Consider the following 21,937-nt stretch of genomic DNA (forward strand, 5'->3'; position numbering starts at 1 on the left):
CCCCCCCCCCGAAATGTTAAAAATTATTTTAATGGTCTATGATAGTAGCTCAAAAAGTCTTAAATTGTATTTAAAATATTTAAAAATGTACAATATGTATTAACACTTTTCAGCTATCTATTTGTGCTAGTACGTATTTAATGTATAAAAGTGTAAAAGTGTAAAAGTTGATCAGCACCTCCCGAAAAAAAATCCTGGCTACGCCACTGCGTAGGTAAGTTTGTATGCAGATTAGATCTGAACTATATGAAAAATAATGTATGAAAAACATAAAAATTTACTATTGAAACGAATGATCATCATAAACGTGTGCCGGTCTTATTGTAAATACACGCACTTCCGTTTTTTTTAATTTAAAACCAATCCGTCGACAAATATTTGATGCCAAAAATCAAATGTAACTAGCAAATATTCTGACGGTTTTTTTATAATTTAGTATTTTTATATGTAATATGTATAATATAATAATACGTTATTAAAATTCATATGCCATCTTATACTTACCTTATACTTAGTATTACTTACGTCTTATATTAATCATAGCGTATAAGGCCAGTTCGTCTTAGTGTCTCAGCTCTATCTCTCTATCTAGATTTAATTATTTCAATTATTCCGTACTCCCGTATGTACCAACTTACTATAATATTTTAATTTTATTGTTATTGAAATGTAAAATAAAACTATCTGTGCCTTCAATAAGTACCAAATTAAGGGGATTCGATATCGTGATTTTCCTTTTTTGTCTAACACACACACAACATAGGATTTTAGACTGGTTCTTTGCCAATAACTACCAATTGATATAATAAATCGATAAGAATTCTAAAAATAGATTTGAATTTGTCGTCAAGTCTACTTGAAATCGACTTTCCCACGTTTTTGATTTTTTGATTTTAACTTCTCCAAAAATTAAAATACGACAATTTTTAAATACACTTTTTTTAATATGACATTTTTTGAATTTGGGGGTAATATCAAACATGAAGGAAAGTTGATTTCAAGTAGACTTGAAGAAAATTTCAAATCTGTTTTCAGAATTCTTATCGCTTCAATAGATCAATTGGAATGTTTGGCAAAAAACACGTCTTAAATAGTATGTCGCCCGTGTGTTATACAAGAACAGAAAATAAAGGTCTCGAATCCCCTTAAGATAATATATGGTAACTCATATTGTAGAAGGCGAAAGTAGTGTAAACAGGTAATTGGTAATACGGGTGATTGTAAACTACGGTACAGATTCTTTCCAAGTAAAAATGATTAATATGTAAAATAGGCTCGAATAAAACTACATGCCCTAATTAGTAATTAGTAATTAATTTAATAATACTTGTATACAAATCTGGGCCCTAGTAATGACTTTATAATATTTTTGAGAACAATTGAACATTATCCAGAATCAACGAGGAGGCGATTTTCACTATCCACCAAAAATCATTTTGTTTTATTTTAATTTTCCTATTATCAAAAAGTATGAAAATTCGTTAGACATTTATATAATTTAAATGTGTAAAATTAATTTTTGTAAGTAGAAAGCTATGTATTTGACATATTCGCTTACTGCAGATATTTCTTTATTTTTATACTTTTGAAGTGTAATTTTAAACAATTCTGATAGCGTTAGGCTAGTTTCAGTTTCATTTCGTACCGGAACATTTATGTTATTAAGTTTTTAATTTCTGGGCATTTCCCTGGGCGGACTGCGAAAGTAACTGATTTATTTTCAATCACCACTTGCTAGATCTGAATTTGATAAGGTACATGTTCTCGCAGGAGCTGGGCTTAGTGTGGTACATTGGTACCCCGCATACTCTACACTGAAAAACTAATGTATCTGTGTGTGGTCCACACCTTGTGGTGTTATTCAGAGATAGTGGTAACAGTGTACATTACTATTTTTTTTTTTTAAATTGGTTTGACATAATCTAAAAAGTGAGTACCTCTAAAAATTTGGTGATAGTCGGTTAAACTAATATTTACCAAGACAATCGTATTTTTCGTACCTATCGAATTGTGTTATACTATATAAATACACAGAGACTACGGTCTACGGGTCGTACGTCCGATTAAGAACAATTATAAACCATTTTATTTGAAACTATATATACCTACCTTATACCTAACTAACAATTTGTTATATGTTTTAATCATTATATAGGTATTTTATGTTACCAATTACATGTTATGTCTGCAGTTGTAAATATAATATTATTTCTCTTCTGAACATATCAGGATTTTCAATGTTTTTATTGTGTTTACACTGTTTACAGTTACCAATGAGTAACCTGGCAGTCATAGATGTAGTTGTAGTACAATTTACCATCGTATGTGGACGTAGACCTGCGCACCTAGAAACAACAACCTATACCTACTACCTAGGTATACATTTAATACTTAGTATAAGTACCTATATATTGTTGGATAATAATTATGACTAATGCATAAGTATAATGCACATACCAGCTATATACTAGTATATACTAGTATTTACCGACGACTCTGCAAGTACCAACACTGCACTGTGACGTGATGGACTATTTATTTTTTCATACCGATTGTCCGATTGCTATAATTCTCTGTAATTTAAGTTAAACCGAATATAAAAGTTCAAACCACTTGTTTCGCAATCGTTCGACGACACAGATCAGTCTACACAGTTTTTATACCAAACACGAAAATGAAAAAATAAAAATCGATAGACATAATGTTTTGTTTTGTTGTTTTTTCTAACTAAGAAATCGAATTTATATATTATTATATACATAGGCACACACAAAACTGCATTACATAATAAACAATATACATTATACATTATAATATGGCTAACAAAACTAGTGTAGGTTAATTTATTCGTATTTAACATGATATAGTAGGCAAATGTAACAAATTAATACAAAAGGAACTAATTTTTATTTTAAATTTAAAATTAAACATCTAAATCGTGCGTGGGCACACGTTTTGATTAATGTTTTTCATTTGTTCACTTTTAATATACAATTACACAAACTAATTTATTTCGAAAAGGTAATAAATCGCACACACATTCTTCAAACAATGTTACTGTACACATTTTACGTTTTTAAATCGGTCGACTAAATACACGCCGACCGTTTAATAATTAATAAATATCTAAATAAAAAAATAATAATAGGTAATAATAATGATGATAATAAAGATTTTTTTCACATGTGTCATAATATAAAATCATAATATTATGTCAAAAACGCGTTTTCTTCGGTGGTGCGGGGTCATAATATCTATGGCGTTCCAACACATTTTTTCCCCGTCCACTGATGTACAACAACAATAATAATATTATATGCACGTCGTAGGTATAGGTACCCATTTCCTGAAACACTGTCCGGGCACCATGTCGATAGTTGCATCGGGCGGACAGCAGCAGCGTTTGAGAGGTCACCGAATAAAATTACTGTTTTTTTATGCTTATTCAGTCGTTGTTTTCCATAGCCTGAAACACAAAAAAAAGAACAAACCTCATTAATATTATGTAGTGCAACATAAGGTTGAACAAGACGAGTATACATTGACGGTGATTTGGAGAGTGTTCCTATTACGGAGGCTTAGCCCTCTCAAATAACCCTCCCCCCTTGAATTTTTTTTAGAATCATACTTGACAAGTATTATTATCTTACAGCAGGGGTCTTCAGCCTTTTCGGGCCACCTATTATTATTGACAATTCTCACGGGTCACATTCTCCAAAACATGTGTTACAAAATATAATATGCTACATTCTTAAAATGTGTTTCCGAGCCTCATATAACCAGACTGCCGCGGATCGAAGGATATATCATATTATGTAACATATAATGAAATGATTTTCTAATATTTTTGAATTACTCATTATATAAATTAAGTTCTACGTTGGGTCATTTTTGGAGTCCAATAGTTCGGATCTAAATCATCCCGAAAAAAAAATGTAAAACGATAAGAACAACAAAACACGATATTATGTTTGATTGTTGTCTGTAATTGATAATATGTTTATTACACAAGAGCTAATACCTACAATTTATGATAATAAGGGAAAACATCGAGAAAATTGATAATATGTAGTATGGGGTGGGGACTATAATATGTACTGACGTGATGTTATGCAAATATGTTACCCTATTTAAATATAATACTAACTTAAAAAAGCTTTAATCTCCATCCCTGTACATTATTACGATCTATTCTATACAAATAGCGTTGTTTGGGAAAATAATAGACAGTAATTATATTATGAAAACACTATAGCGCTAACGACCGACAATGTTATAGCGTGCAACTGACTCGAAAACGTTACCGAAATCCGCACAAAACAACGCCGGATACCTATACTATATGATACAGTTATAATAATTATTATTATATTATTACGCGTCGCCGGAAAAATTACTCGCGCATTGTATTTTTCGTATATATATATATATATCATAACGCAAGAATAGGCTTTTGATTTTCATCCGCAATGTTCTCAACACGAAATCCACTGCGGGAGGGTCCCCTCGCTCGGATTATATAAATGTAATGTGTATACAATGTATACTTTCGAAAAGCAGTTTGCTGGTGTCGGCGGACGACGACAATATAATATTATACGATTTCTCCCCTACACTTTCCCAGTCCGTTTGCACGGTACGACCAAACGGCACTGTCACTGATAATAATTTTTGAAATGGTCGTCGGCCACAATAATAATATTATGGCCTACTATACTATTGTATATTGCGACCGCGTGCATGTCTCTCGACCATATTGCGATATATACCTACATAATATGTGAGTACGCGATATATTATAATATGGTTATTGTATACGACTATAAACTTTTCATAACCGGGTCCCTCCTGCACCTCGCCCGACCGTGTAGTATATACATATTATTATTATAAGTACAGTATAACATTATCGTCTCTCATGTCGACGTCGCTGCAGAGACCGGTCAAAACATTTTTATTGTCAGCTTGTACGTATAGGTTACCTATTATAATATATCAATATATCATAAAATTATATTATGTTGGGCTGTCGACATACTCGTAAAAACCGTTGAGCTGCGGCCTGTTTGAAGGGGAGGCAAAATAGGCTATCGCTATAAGGCCCGAGGCTAGAGTATAAAGCCCCGGTGAAAAAAAAATAAAAAATGTAACATATATACAACATTTTTAAAATCAACAATTTAATTGTTGCTGTTCTTTAAATTGTTTTCTAGTTATCACTTTATTAGGTAACTATAGCCTATATTGTACTTATTGCTAAAAATTATTGTATTATACTGACTGTTATATTACAAAACGCAAGGTAGATACAAATGTAATTATTTAAAATCCAAATGACATTCAATAATATGATACATTTTTTGGTTTTTAACTAAAATTTGTAAGCTTTATTTACATATATGTACAAATATTTGAATGAATATGTAATTATATTTTTTAAATGATTCAATGTAGACCTTTAGTGTTAGTTTGCCGGTTACATGCCAATACAAATCTATGTTACTGCCAATATTATAGTAATTGCACGAGGTGTACGTAAGTATTGATGGACATCTGCAGTTGCAGTTGGTGACAAAAATTGACTATTACACGTAAATAATTAAATTGTGTGTCTTCATTATTATTGTAACAACTAACAGAAAAATCTGGGAGTTCTATAGGTATTATACTATTATTTATATTTAGCGTTTGGATACTTTTTTTTTTTTTACCAACATGGGTATGTGGATTATGAAATCTCATATCGAATTCTGTGTTGGTTTCGACCATGCCTCAAAATCGTGTATTAACGCCGACGATTTTAAAAAGTATTTTTGGACGTTTGCTCGTCGCCATATATCCAAAAACTGTTTTAATTGTAAACTGTATTGAACGTAATAAATACCAGTAAGTGTTCAATACGCAGGGTATGTAATGTTTTGAAAAGATAAACGTTTTAGTCAGGGGACAAATATGGAGGGAGGAAGGAACTCTTAACCGATGGTAACCATTGGTTCGCCATTAAATTTTTCGCGTCCACGGTGCGGCGGTGACTATATCGCGATTCACGGTAATAATATATTATACTATGTGCATTTTTATTAGTGTATAGGGCCACAGTGATTATCTCTACAAAATACATAAACACTTGTGGGGGGGAAGTGGCTGAAACGAGTGAAAAACCTATTAAAAAGGCATAATATACGGAGGACGCGTACGCAGCGGCGTCGACGCTGACACGTTTATGAATGTTTAATAACGCCGCCGCCGGACCGAGATGAGACGGACGTGTGTGCCGGTCGCGCGCGCTCGCGTGTGTGTGGTCGCCGGCACGATCAAACTCGCGCCGCCGGGACGACAACCAATGGTGCCCAAAACAAGTCGCGAAATTGGCAATATTGGCAATCGGATAATCGGACGGTGTGTGGCAAATATAAACAAATCGGTACTGACTGATTCGGCTAAACCATAATAAATCTGAACGGCAGTTCACATCGAGGTCGGGTTGTGATAAGATGGTCGACGATTTTTGTCGCTGTACCTATCACTATTTTGAAAATCTTCGGAGATTCAATCATTAAACGAGCAACTTCAATATAACACACAATTTTGTTTTAATTACATTTGATTTATACTATATTATTCACATTTGTAGGGATGTGCTAATGATGATTGTTAAACTTGTATTTTAAACAGGAAAATAAGTTATTATGTTTTAGATATAATTAAAAATCAGTGCCGTATCTAGGATTTTTTTAATATATAAATGTGTATCACACTCACTAAGTCAAAGGCAATTTATACTGTATAAGTCTCTGTAAATGTTCTGTACTATTTTTGTCAGTTCCTCATTATACCAAAGCACGTGATAAAATCAAACACTCTTATACCCTTAATGACTCTTTTTAAATCTTGTATACTCACTGTATAACTTTTGGATATTTGAAAAAGACACATATATAGCATTCTCGGTGAAGGAAAGGATCCTTCGTCTTAAAGACCACCTAGCATTGCAATTATGATTTTTTCTATGATTCTGTCTTGATAAAACTTAGCACAGTAATTTAAGTAGTTATATACTTACATATTAATTATACGATATTGGATAATCACGGATAAATTAACGAATTCCCATCAATCAATGTTTGAAAATTTGTTGTAATCGGTAATGTAATAACCATAGATACATGAGAATTTCCCAAATGTTTATTTCATATGCATTCTGTAAGGTTCTCCAGAAAGCGTAGCCTATCGTTGTCTGTGTCTAAACGAGTTAAAGATAGTAAATAGTAAAGTAGACTATTTAAAATTGTAATTTTCATCCAAGTGTTTACAAAAATTGTGCGTCAAGTAGTGCAACTTTCCATTGCGGCTGGATTTTCGAGTAAACTATTAACAATGCGGCTTATGGAAATGAGGAGCACCTTAAACCCGTCGCCGCTGGTTGGACTTTTACAATATATTTACCACGCACATCTACAACCATCATCATCAATGCACAATACATTTTTGTGTCATAAAATATTACAATAGCCCGTGTGTTTATTATCATATACCTACGATAGTAATATATTATACGAGTCCTTTTGCCGGTGTACGCCAATGTTTATGAATGGTCCTCGAACGAATTTCGGTGTAGGTATACGCTTGCACACACACACGCACGTACAAACATACAACACCCGTATGAAGTCGATTATTAAAACCACCACGGATATAGAAGATAATATTATTCTATTTTTTAGATTTAAAACACCCACGAAACAGGTTTCGGTGGGAGTTCGGCGGACGTATCGACGACGACCAAAATATAAACACAATATATGTATCATTCAACGTGCTTTATTATTTATAATTGGGAATGCATATTTTCGATTTCTGCAGTAGGTACACGCCATTGCGTAAAATTTACGCATTATATGCGTAAAATCTTAACGTATTTTACGAGCTTTTACATCGACCAGCTCGAAATAAAATTTTCCTGATTTTGAAAGCATACAGCTTTAAGTTTTGTTTAGCGTTATCGTTGTCGAATAACCTACATTACTCAAGTTACATTAAAATAGTTTATAATGAGTGATTTCGATTTATCGATAATATTTTTGTAATCCAAAGAAGTTTATAGGTATATAAATTATAAATATATCAGAGGTAAATAAAATGTATAAATATACCAGAGGTACCTATATTTTAGGTAGGTATGTTGAGAAACACTAAATAACCTACCTACCTATACATTATTTTATGTCCTGATATTTTTTTAATGCGTTAAACAATAAATTATATTTCTATAATATCTATTTCTAAAACAATACATTTAATGTCGTTATCACTATCACTATATTGCGATTTCCTGATATTTCGATGATAACATTAATTATTCAAAATATTGTATTTCAAACAAAATATATTTCGAATTCAATTTGTTTGCATGTTAACGTGTCTTTGTAGAGTTGTACATTTATGATAATGCACTTACTTGTGCCGCGGCCAGCTGTTCCTCCTCCTCCTTAGTAACCATGACCGTGCTGTGGTTGTACAGGCCCTGGGCCATCAGCTGCAGGGCGAGCGGGTTTTTGGTGCCACTGGCCTTCTTGATCTTGGCCCGCTTGTTCTGGAACCATATTTTTATCTGGGCCTCGTTCAGGCCTAGCTCGTTGGCCAGCTCCTGTCTCCGTCTCTCAGTCAAGTACCGATTCTCGGTGAACTCTTTCTTGAGCCGGGCCAGCTGGTCACCACTAAACGCGGTCCGAGGCCTCTTCTCGTCCTGCTGCTGCTTGTCCTTTTTCTTCGCTCGCCGCGTCCTAGGACCTGAAATTATCAAACACATGGTTACTAACGGCTGACCTTCATACATGGGGCCGTTTAATCGGAGAGAGAAAGGAGAGTTGTTTGTGTGTAATTAGTTTAAAAAATGTAATTAAAAGTAAAATTCAGTTATTATTTTTATGAAATGTTATTACGATTTTGCCGACGCATTATTCAAGCAAGATAAAAAATACTTATAACAATGAACTATCAATAATGTATTATTTTAAGATTTATATAATTTATATTTATTGCATAAACAATTGAGCGCTTAAAACTTACTTTAATACTCTAAAAATGAAGTTAAAAATAAATAAATAAATCTATGGTCATATTCTTATTTGATATTCTTAGATGCGTGTATTTTTACAATAAAAATGTCAGTTAGTTTGTTATAGAAAATTAAAAAACCGCAAATAGTAATATATTTCATTAAGTAATTAATAATATAATAATTACGTATTAGCTATTATTACTGTAATTTATTTGACTGAAATATATTAATTAATTAACTTTTAATACTCTTCACATATTATAAAGGAATTGATTTACAATAGATAGGCTTAAATACTATCAATACTAGTCTGTAGGTATATTATAATTTATAAGCTAAATACGAAAGTTGAAGAATAAAATATAATGTGACACGGCCACAAGCTCAAAATCTCAAATCAATGTCTTTATTTTAAATTTACGAAATTGCGAATATGCATGTTATAACTAATACAAATTGTATTCGCACCAAATATTATGTACCTATTAATAATTGATCAATCATTATGAAATTTATTTATACCGAACAACATATACCGCAGTTGACGTACCATATTGTACGATAAACCAAAAAAATGCAACTAAGTTCGATTTCAACACTAGACCACCGAAGACCATCACCACCTCAGCTCTGCCTTAGTGGATCACACGTATAGGTAATCATTGTATACGTGACGAGCAGTACCTAAATAAATTGTTTAATCGTTGTATGTATTTCAATATTTTTTGAAGATTATAAATACATAGTCTGTTGACCCACTACTGCAAGACTCAAAGACAGGAAAACGTCATTCGTCGAGGTATTTTCCAGTACCAGTAATAGTTTTTGTATCGCGACGTGAGACGACATATATAAGCACAATTCTCGACTCATAACTCACTTCGAGATGTTGAAATGCCCACGGAGACTGCACACCATATAAAGTCGTTTGACGACGGGGGGTCAACATATATTGAAGATATCAAAACCCTGTGTGATGTACATACATTACGATAATGCCGGACAAAAAGTAAACCGTGACCTCGGTATCGTATCCTCCCAGCAACACATGTGATTCGCATGTGGTACATTGCTATAAAATAATAGCACGGTAAACAAAAGACGAAGATATTAATATTGCATCATCTGTCACTCATGTTTTTCTCCAACTACTGCTTCAACTCCACGGCAGTGACCAAACGGTTTACCCCAATATCGACCTTTCTTTGTTACTATTAGTATAGTTTCGTAAGAATACGTGTTAGGTAAAAAAAAATTAATTTTCCCCCATTTATGAGTATAGGGCCGTTTTACCTATACTCTATCTCAAACTACACCGGTCCTGTGCACTTTTATCCCCTTTCACTGGTCACTATATCTATGAACGGGAAATGCGCGTCGCCAGACGACAACAGGCCAGCAGTCAGGTATATTCTACTTTAAGACAGAGTATTGGAAAGGATATATAATATGTGGAGGGGGTTTGAGTATTGTCAATACTATGTTGACAACCGTGCAATTTATTACCATTTTATACCCTGATGGACAGTCGAAAATGTAATGGAGTTTGGCTTTTAAGCATAATATACAAACTAATATTTTATATTATGTAATATATAAAATTATTTGTTATTAACTTTTAAGGTAAAATACTAAAGCAATCAAAATGTGCGCATAAACTGTTTTCATACACATACTACAGGAGCGGAAATATGGAAAAGGTGGATTTCAAAGGCGATTATTATATTATATTATATTTCAATAGTATATGTCTTGCACTTTGTGTGGGGGTAGCCCCGTTTGTACACTATTTATTATGTTTTTTTTATCGTAGCCCTCTAGTGCAGACATATGGATATGGGACAGCAGTACTTATATTGTATTTAATTTGTTAGCGTTATTTTATCTAAAAGTATACATAATATTATAGTATGCGACATGCATGCGAGTGCATATCCGTTTGAGTTTGTACCTATGTATGTGTTAGATTAGGTTAGGTGTGTGTATGTGTGTGTATGCATCGGTAAAGATGTGTGTGTACAGATAGGCAATAACCGGTCGGATGTATCGTGTGTGGTCATACAAGCGGAAGTGACGGTAATTATAAATTATTCAGATTCAAATTTGTACGTAATTTTTTTTTATACGAAATTTTGCGACGTCGTCGGATGTGTATACTTTATACTATATAATATATTATTATACATATTATATATAATGTAAACTTACATATTATATTATAGTAAGACCTACACACGAGTTTCGCGTGGTGCTCGTCTGGAAATCCTAAAGTCACATTGCGCCTTTAATGCCATATTATACACATACATATACCAACTATATAGCAGACTTGCTTTGTACCTATACCTATATATATGCAGATCAGATACACTATATACGCCGAATGTCGGCGCGCCGCAGTGATCCCACGCCGTGGCGTTTAATAGCGTCGTAAATGCACCAGGCGACCAGGTCGGCGTCGTATAAAAATAATAATAATACAAGAATGTGTTGTCGCTCGTTATTATACTATTACATCCCTGTGCCTGAAAACGCCAATCGATATAATATTATAGGTACAGTGCCGTCACCTGCAGTTCGGGAATTACGATAATCATGGTGCAACATCCGCATACATAACTCTTAACGACAAACCTAGTCCTACCTAGTAGTACCTACTATCGACCGTGCGTATACCTATGTCTCAAAAACAACAATCGATTCTTTAAGATCTGTGAGGAAAGGGGTGACCACTCACTCAGACAAGGTGGTATAGCAGTTCCAAAGTCACCGCCGCGGTCACACTTTATTCCGGGCCTACAGAAAAAGATATTATTGCCGTCGATAACGTTGCAGGCACGACAGAATGTCAGAATACGATGACATTTATAACGCTATAGCTACTACCTGCAGGAGATTAAAATATGGGCCTGATATAGTAAGTCAGCAGCGCTGCATGAACGAAATAAAGTCAATAAAATCTCTATAATTTACACCCATTCCGTATAATAAGCGAAGTAGCTCCATCGTCTCCAACACAAATTCCGAGATTGTATATCAGCCTCTATAATAATTTATCTGTTAAAAATCTACCTGTGCTAACTTTTGTCTAATACTGTAAGTTTATCGGCTATGATATTGAAATAATTCGAGTGATAATAATAATAAAGGATGTCGAAAATCACGACGCACGAGTAGATACATAGTGTGTCGTGCTGTAAGAGAATGATATCCGACTAATTGAAATTGCATGAACTTAGCAGTTGTCACGAATCTCGTGAAATAAAAAACACATACCTATTACATTATGTTATAAGACCGGAGGCATTGATTTATAACTATATAATATATAATATAGGTATGTATGAATATTTTACTCGTTTAGCCAATTGTTTGAAATCTATTTTTATATCTTATACAACTTAATATATTTATTTTTTTGTTTTGACGTTAATTTTGTTTAACAGTTTTTTAGCTATGTATCTGTCTTTCAAACAACGAATATAATCTATATTAATATCATAAAGAGGAAACATTTGGATATTTGTAACGAATAGGTAAACTCAAAAACTACTGGACTGATTTCAAAAATTCTTTCACCATTAGAATGCTAAATAATGGCTAAAAATTAATGGCTAATATAAAAATGGTAAATTAGATGTCCGACCCGGGAAGGTATTGTAAAATAGTGATTTTGAGATTTAATATGGAAATGTTTGTTTGTAAATGGTTGCTATTGGTTTTTATAATTATTATGATTAAAATGATACGCCTGTTGGCGCAGTGGCAGTTCTATGTATTTTAGGTAGCTATATAGGTATCCGCGTGGCTCATGCTCATACAAATAAATTAGTGTTACCACAGGCGCCAACACTTAGATACTAGTTATTACCTATATCAAATTAACTACTTGGATTTATACTAGCTATTAAATTGTGCTCATGTGTGAAGTCAATTTATATCACGATTCTCGATAATACCTATCACTTTTTATTATAATTTTAACTGAGCGATCGAAATATTATATCATAATTCATAATATACGAAAGATAAACTTAACACTTAAATTCTGCAGACATTCGAAAAGGGACTTCATATTATATTTTTTTGTACCTACCGTTCAAATCCATAGTATTATTTTTGCTCCGCCATATTATGTACTGTGTACGAAATAAATGGATAAACGATGTTTTAATATTTAGTACCTATACATGAGCATACGCAGTGTCACCGATATCGGTATGATTTTTAGAAATTTTCATTCACGTCGGGTTCGAGTTTTATTTATTATAAAATGTAACGCATACGGACACGATAATAAAATATATTATATTATCACATTTTATAAGTACACGGTACACACTTATATGACGCCGCTATAATTGGGTTCGCAACTTCTATAAGTTTATATGCTGAGGGGATAGGGGTATCTATATATGCAGCATAACATAGATAGATCCCTTGGGACACTTGTTGCTCGTCACTACAGGCGGCCAAGGGTTACACTCACGCGATTTAATTTTACTACATACAAACCAACTTACCAACTACATAATATTATTATTATTATTTAAAATCATTATATAGGTATGAGACGCGTGCGTCCATGTCAGATACACATACATTTAAGTCATATGAGTTGTTTCGTTTTATAATAAATGTCCGTAGATGTAGTAGGTACCTACCGATTACCACGGGTCGGCCAGTGAATGGTTATTGTTAATATTTTCCGATTCCAATGCGTAAAACTCGCAGTATGTAAAAAACAGTGTTTTTAAATACATAGGTTTTTATACCCTTTTTTCGGTAGCGATACAAATTTCTTTTTTTTTTTATATAATATAAAATAAATTGTTAAACATAATTTTTTTTTTTTAAAACTGATGTAGGTATCTTAATCAAAATTTGAACGGGTAGTTACTGATTTATTAACTTATATGTACTAAAGATAAAAGTCCTTAATAAATAATAACGATAGTTTTACATGCAACATAAAGTAGATGTAATATTTAGACTCTTACAACATGTTAATATTTTAGTTAATAAGTAACCAACAATTATATTCAAGTTATAAGCTAATACATTTTTATAATTTTTCAAATATAGCCCCCATATTATTCAACCCTATTATCATGCGGAATATTATAATTTATCATTTCCCTATAGTACCTATATAAATATAATTAATAATTCAGTAATTAAAAATAATCACTTAAACAATTTATGGTAAAAGAGGGTGGTTATCATCTGAAACAAAGAAGTTAGTACCTATCGCATCGCAGATTTAAGGTACAAAACATGATCCTATAATATTCTCACATATATGAGAATAGGTTAGGTGCCTTCTAAAAAACTGAAAAATTAAAATTTGAATAAACGCATGACCAAAGAAAAATATGTGGGGTGCGTATATGCTTAGTAAATCACCTTGTATATAGGGACCTGCTCGTAACGATAAAGTATAATAAAGAAAGTCGCATGTGGTTGGAAGTTTACTCATTTTTGTATTACCTATAAACGTTTGACTTCTCTTGCTAGTTCCTAATTATACGATTGAGCCCACGCGACTCGCCCGCAAGGAGTATTATTACTATACATATATAGTTCGATCCAGTTACCCGACATCAAATAACTACCTATATGTACCAGCGACGATACGTTGATTTATTATCGACAAATAAAATTTTAATAGATTTTCAGTAAATCATTTAGGGCGATGTTTATATACGATAAACCCACATAGTATATCGCGTAAAAAAAAGATAAATAATAAAAACGAAAGGACGATAGAAATGGACATCGTGGGACCTAATAATAATGTTATAGTTATCGGACGGATAACACATTAAAATTTTTATTGTGCCTTCGATTTCAACGGTTAGGTAAGTAACCTATACAGCAATCATCAATCACGTGTTGGACAAACGTCACTTGACTTTGATGATTATTGCTGCTGTCGTCGTGTTATTATTACCATGATATCGTTATTTTTGTATATAAATACAAAAATAATTTAATAATCATACGGGAACACATTTTTTTATTATTGCTATATTATTGTGTGTAACCGATAAAATATATTTACTGTCTCGGTGCTGCAGGTCTGAATATTTTATGTTCGTGCGATCATTAAAATAAATGTCAAATAGTCTGCGCACACCGTAATAATGTGCAATAAAATATATTATTACATATTATATCGTATAGGTACACATAATATATAATATATAGTGTGAGAATGTGAGATGAGTCATCCGTCGGACCATTGCGTTATTTGAACGCAAAATAAGAACGTAGGCATACGAGTGATACTTATATAGATATATATAATAATATTTATAATACCAAATGGTTTAAAGACCCGCCTGCAGCGCACTAAGAACACACAGAAACCGCTACGGAGCTTGGCTAAGTGAAAAGTCTCGAAACGTAGGAAATTGCGGAAAAAAATGTCCATATAATGTTATGAAAAAATTTTGTTCAACACGGGTTGATCGATATATTTGTTGTTATTTTTTTCTCACGCAGTCGAATTATTAAATTTAATCAGTAGGTACAGTGCAATGCATTGAGCTTCTGATGCGGCAGTTACGCATTATGATAAAATAGTAACACACACGCGACGGACGTTTCGGGGTAACGAACGGATTATTATTTTATAGCTATTTTTTATTTTTGGATCCGTACTAGCGGCGACGAGTCTGTCAAACCGACAAATCTCTAAGGTTTTGAAATATTAATACGTCATATATATTGTATACGCGGCGGTCCCGCCCACAGCTACTTTACGATATTATCATAATTTTAACTGTACATACGGCGGCGGCTCGGCTCTATATATCACCCTCCTCGGCCCACTTAAATTGTTATATCCCGCTTGCATATTATAATATACATGTGTGTGTGTGTGGTAAAATGTTAATTATTAAAACGAAATGTAAGAACGATGTGCGTATGATATGTTGATCCGTCGCATATTATTATACATCGTATCGCATAATATTATGATGTGTGCCGCAGCGAAGATTCGGATATAATTTTTCGTATTTATTATAATATTATTATTTTTATATTGTATATTAGTGGCATTGCAGCAACGAGTGTATATATCATTCGATAAAACTCGTTTCGGAATAATAATTATGTTGATATAATGATCCAACGGCGTGTTCCCAGCGTCGATTATATCGTTAATTATTTAGAGTCTATAGTTGTATACAACTGATATAATAAATGTGTATTATGTGCACCTATACGAATTAGGGGTGACGCGACGATCGAAGTATTCTAGAAATCTATAGATCAATGAATGATATGATATACCTACACTCGTCTAGTCGTCTCTTCCCGTTCAAACTCGACCTTTTATATAATATTATGGTATTTATAAATTTAATTCGGATACCCGATTAAGTAAATCAAAAAAAATAAAAATCATATACTATATAATATATTATGATAACCATGATGTTGTGACGACATACGTTTTTACCAAAATTGTTTGAAAATTATCTGTAATTAGAATTAAAGTCATCTACGAGAACAAACAATGCTACGTGCAGATGAGAAACCGACAGATAATTCGGCGTGTACATTAGACCAATAACATCTATCTAAACCTATCATTGTTATTATCGTTATTGTTATGGGTACGTGTTGTTTCATTCTTCAAAGTAGTTTCGACGAGCCTAAAACGCTGATATCTGCTAATTATTATATTATATTATAATTGTTTGGATCTCACTTTTTGCGTATTTTTGTTTTATGGTATTTTTTTGGTTTGTTTGGTGTTGGCAATCTTATTTTTTGAATACGTCAGCTTTTCGTGTACTTACTTCTTCCTATATTTAAATAAAACAAAACAAAAACAAATATTATTAAAATGTTGACATAATTATTGGAACAATGGTAAAAAATGTTGGGTGTAATAATAATAAGATATGCAACAATGAAGGTATACAGTCTACGGTATTTACAATCTATGTAGGTACGTTATATACAAACATATTATTCAAAAATAGGTTTAACTACTTTCGAGAACGCGATAACATAAAATACCGTATTATTATATTATTGATATTTATTGAGCTTGTGCAACTGCCATGCCAGCGACAAAACCGAATCTCAAGGACTCTCCCCGCGCGTATAGGTAGGTACATTATTATAATAGTACCTATACCTACTATTATAGGCATAATTATTAACGATAAATCGTCGAAATATTGCTCGAAACATGTGCGTGACCCAGATTCGTATTTTACAATATAGTCATTAGGTCTTATATACGTATTATTTCATTCATCGATACCCCCGCGATGGTTGTTCAGTAATAATAATAATGACTAATATAAGTATAAGGTACGTATATACAGACCAGCTAATAATAATAATATTAATTACCGCGAAGTCTGTGCCACGGTAATTTGCCCATATATACATAATAACTAATAAGTGTGCGTGTGCTCACACGGCGCACGCATGCATGGAGGTGGTGTCGACTCGACTTTGCCGGTCGTATAGACAACGGTGTTGTGCATATTATTAATATACAGGGTAAATGATTTTCGTTCTCAGTCGTTCTCAATATTGCTGATGTGTGGGGGTATAGGCGTGCTCACGTTGACTAAAGGGGGCTTAAGGAACCCCCAAAACCAAGTATAACTGTACAAAGTATCGTCATTTTATTCAACGATTTTAATTTTAAACACAATAAAAATAATTTAAAAATTTGTTTTTGTGGTACAGTATTTTTGATGGGTGATGCAATAATAAGACAGTCGACAAGAATTTTTGTTTTTTCGATAAAAAAAAATTGTGGTAGATAATATGTCACATTGATATGTACGAATGTATACTGTATACGTGTTATGTATGCTGAGACCTATGTTATAGATTTCACGATTTTACGCTTGTATATTACAGATGTTAAACGCACGAGAAAAATAATAACTTATCATCGACCCGTAAACTTATACCTAATAAATATAGTGGTAATGTAATTTAATATATTTTAGACTGAAAACCCGATATAAAATAAAATATTTACACGGGACGTTTGCGAATAATTCAGATGCAAACATCACCCTGTATGTATAATATACTACATAATATAATTACGGGGCGTCGAGGCGGCCGCGAGGGGGAAAAAATGATTTCTTTCTTCTCTTGTAAGCAGCTATATAGCGCGATACACATGAATAATTAAAATAATGACATGGCTCGTAATCCAAATTGCGCGCCGTACATGATACTATTATTATAATATCAATTAGTACAATTTCGTATGATGTATAGATATACATGAAATAACATAATATGTTTACGCGTTGTTGGCCAACAGGACGCTACATCCGCGACTTTGTTTGTCTTCGTCATACAAACGTTCAACATAAAGGTATACCTACAGCAAAATTGTGTTCAAAAGAATTATTCACTTTATGTCAGAGTTTGAAGTTTTAAACAATTGAAATTATACAATGTTTGTTTAAAACATGTTCTATTACATTATGTTAAAAACTATCTACTCTCTGAGACCATAAAATATATCGAAACCATTCACGTATTCGATATTGGTTTTTGTTTTGATTGAAATCCGCCAAAAACAAAAAAAATCATCATGGGCAATAGGTTTCCCGAGTCAAATAGGTATGTGGTACTTAACTCAATAATAATATATTAAAGGTGATGAAATAAAATTCAAAAATAACTGATTTCAAAATTGTATTAAGTATAATATACATATTATAATATATATGTATAGATAGCAATATGAATCAAACCGCGAATGCCCCTAAATAATAATTTTCAATTTTAAAATATGTCGATTATTCAACACAAATTTGGAATAATATTGTACGTTTGTTAGTATAAGACAAGGGGGACAACAACACTTACGGGTGTAACGTCCTCTTAATATATTAAGTATATAATATAAAATATTATGACGCTTGTAGTGCGATGAATCGGCGCTTTCTGTGCGAGTGTGTAGACGAAACAATAATATTATTCGCATTTCACTATATACGTTTATATGTGCTGTGGCGCGTTTTGTTTCCATAACGATCGAGACGAATGGATCGATCACACGTTTCGAAGTCGCGAGCAAAAACACGTAATCTCTACCTATAACATAAATATTTATAATCTTATACGTGAGCGGTGTTGAACTATACGGTCTATACCAGCTTTATATTGTGTGTATATATATGGGGTCTAATTAATAACGGCCATTATCGACGTGTTTGACTATTTATATATAAAGATACGCAAAAACAGCGTTTCTACGTATTTACACTTACAACCATATTGTCGACGACCGAGGTCAGTGTTCATATGCCTAACGTCGGACCAGTATTTAGACTTTTTCCGTCCACCGGATACTTCTTTGTTGGGATACTTTTTCAATCGAAAAAAAATATTTATTTTTTATTTTATGTCGGTAAAAATATTAAGTGCATGAACGTCGCTGTAACTCGTAATCTTCAATATTGATTATTCGTTTTAATTAAATTAACTAACATTGTGCGAATCAAAAAAACAAAACCATAATACCTACAACCGTCTCCATACGATGTGTTCGCGTATGGGTGGTACCGATTAGATTACGCATTATATACAGGGCGATTATGTTCACTCAGATTTTCCTCTACAAATGAATTTTACTAAAATTGAATTTTTGAAAGTTATTAAAGACCAAAATTTTCCAATACTTAGATAGTATATACTAATGCCTAGTTTTTCGTTGTAAATTGATAATAACAAATTCTTTTTTTGCAAATGTTGTTATAAGTAAATATAAATTCAATACGTAGTGTAGTTTCTTATAGTTTATATAAGCTTTAAAAGGTATGGGAGCTGTGAATGATGATTTGAAAATTATAGTAATTTATTTAAGTAGTATATTTATAATATTTATTTATTATACCAATATAATTCTATAATAATCTGTATAATAAGTGCCATACTAAATATTTAATCTATATTAAGTAAAACTATTATTGCGGATTAAAAATATGAAATATAATGAAAGAGAGGAGGGCGATCGCGGTCGGAAAATCACTCTGTATAGCACATATACATATTACTATAACATGCAAATATCCTGTGACGTGTATGTAATATATATTATATACGCTCGCAGAGCCACGCGGATGCGTTTTTCGCGTGCACAAACGAAATAAAATTAAATAATTACGCGCTCGTATAATATAATATATTTTATACACATATTATTTTCTATAATATATATACGCGTCTATAATAATATACACACGCCGACCGATGGTCTCGCCGCAGCGGTATTATACTGTATATAACGTCGTCGGCGGCGTGCGGAATCAGTATATATAAATGCGCGCGCGGGTGTGTGTGTGTGTGTGTGTGTGCCCGCGTGCGCGCGCGCGCGTGTGTGTGTAAACGTATATATAAATACACATACATGATTCCAATTAAATTAGCGGCATTAATTTGTAGACTTACCAAAAGACCACCCATGGTGTTTGCTGGCCAGTTGCCTATCGCGTAGTCAGTGTGCGTCTGTGTGAGTGAGCGAGTGAGCGCATGCGCGTGCGCGAGAGCCCGCCACCCGTTTGTGTGTGTGTGTGTGTGTGTGTGTGTGTGTGTGTGTGTGTGTGTGTGAGAGAGCGCGCGCGCGCGAGTTGATAAGTTTGCATAGTGGTCCTTCAGCATTTTATGCGTATACGTTTACCGTATGCTGCACGTACCTATATATATATTATATATAATACACGAACACTTTTTTACTATCATATTATTGCCGTACACGACCGTTTTTTATACGAGTTATATAGGTACCTACATTTATGTAGGCACGCGTTTCGTACTCAAACATTTGGAGAAATAATGCGATACGTGAGTACACCTGCAGCACGTATAATAATAATATAATATGGTTAACTGGTAAATGTGTAATGTGCAACATTGATTTTTACTACGATTTGCTGTAGCTCGTTGTGGAAAGATTAGCTAGAACCTAGAAATGTTTAGAACGTTATTATACTGCAGCTGCCTCGGGTGTACCGCTTAGAGGCTTTTCCGTATACATACACTCGGTATATCCGACCAATACTACTAAAAATCTTAGAACCCAACTCACAATGTGATATTTTTTATAGTTTATATTGTACTTTATGGTATGCTCATATTATCTATAGAATTAATTATTATATTATTTTTAACCTGTTAACACGACACGGGAAAAATAATATTGCTCAACGTTCGATTATGATACGCGGCGTGCGTCTATAATATAGTCTACACACAAATTGAGGATTTCGGGCGGATCGTGCACGCCCGTATCCGTATGTATACTTATCATATAAATACGAATTACATCGATAAACTGCAAAACGGATATTATATGTGTCGTTTCATATTATAATATACGGTCAGATAGCATCGTAAGACCGGAGAAATATGATTGGAATCGCAAACAAGATGTGATAATTACACGATGAGTTTGTCTGGTGAGAACCCCAGGGGGGTGGTATCGAGGTCGCAAGCCGTCATATCTGCAGAATGAGACTGTTCGTTCACAGTCCACATTGTATAATATTATATTTTTTCGGCCTCTTCCGCGCGCGCCCAACTGTGCTGCACACGACGTTAAAAGGACATTTAGACACGGGCGTACCACCAGCTGCACTCGTATACTACAATATAGTAGGTATATATATTATTATCATGGATCTTTCGGATTGTGTACACAAACACATTTGGTCGCAACGAATGTGTGGTCGGTATAAACGGCACCGCGCGATTTATAATTTCATTCGCATTAACGCCGAATCGAACACATGGGGTACCATGTTTAATTTTTTTTTTCAAATACCATATTATCATCTTTTATCATTTCCTCAGAACCGTATCTCTGAATTT

General features: G+C 33.2%; 1 protein-coding gene across 1 annotated transcript in view; it reads right to left on the reverse strand.

Annotated features, from left to right (window-relative positions):
- Positions 1–2,704: 2,704 nt before the first annotated feature.
- The window catches only part of LOC100161671 (homeobox protein engrailed-2), a 69,026-nt gene continuing 49,793 nt past the window's right edge, over positions 2,705–21,937 (reverse strand). Inside the window, exons 3-5 of the mRNA XM_001949150.5 lie at positions 16,876–16,881; positions 8,459–8,790; positions 2,705–3,466 (exon numbers count right to left, since the gene is read on the reverse strand). Of these exons, the coding sequence (XP_001949185.2) occupies positions 3,446–3,466; positions 8,459–8,790; positions 16,876–16,881 (359 nt within the window). The 3' untranslated portion in view covers positions 2,705–3,445. The remainder of the gene's footprint in view (positions 3,467–8,458; positions 8,791–16,875; positions 16,882–21,937) is intronic.

This window comes from Acyrthosiphon pisum, chromosome X, assembly GCF_005508785.2.
Source record: "Acyrthosiphon pisum isolate AL4f chromosome X, pea_aphid_22Mar2018_4r6ur, whole genome shotgun sequence".
NCBI lineage: Eukaryota > Metazoa > Arthropoda > Insecta > Hemiptera > Aphididae > Acyrthosiphon > Acyrthosiphon pisum.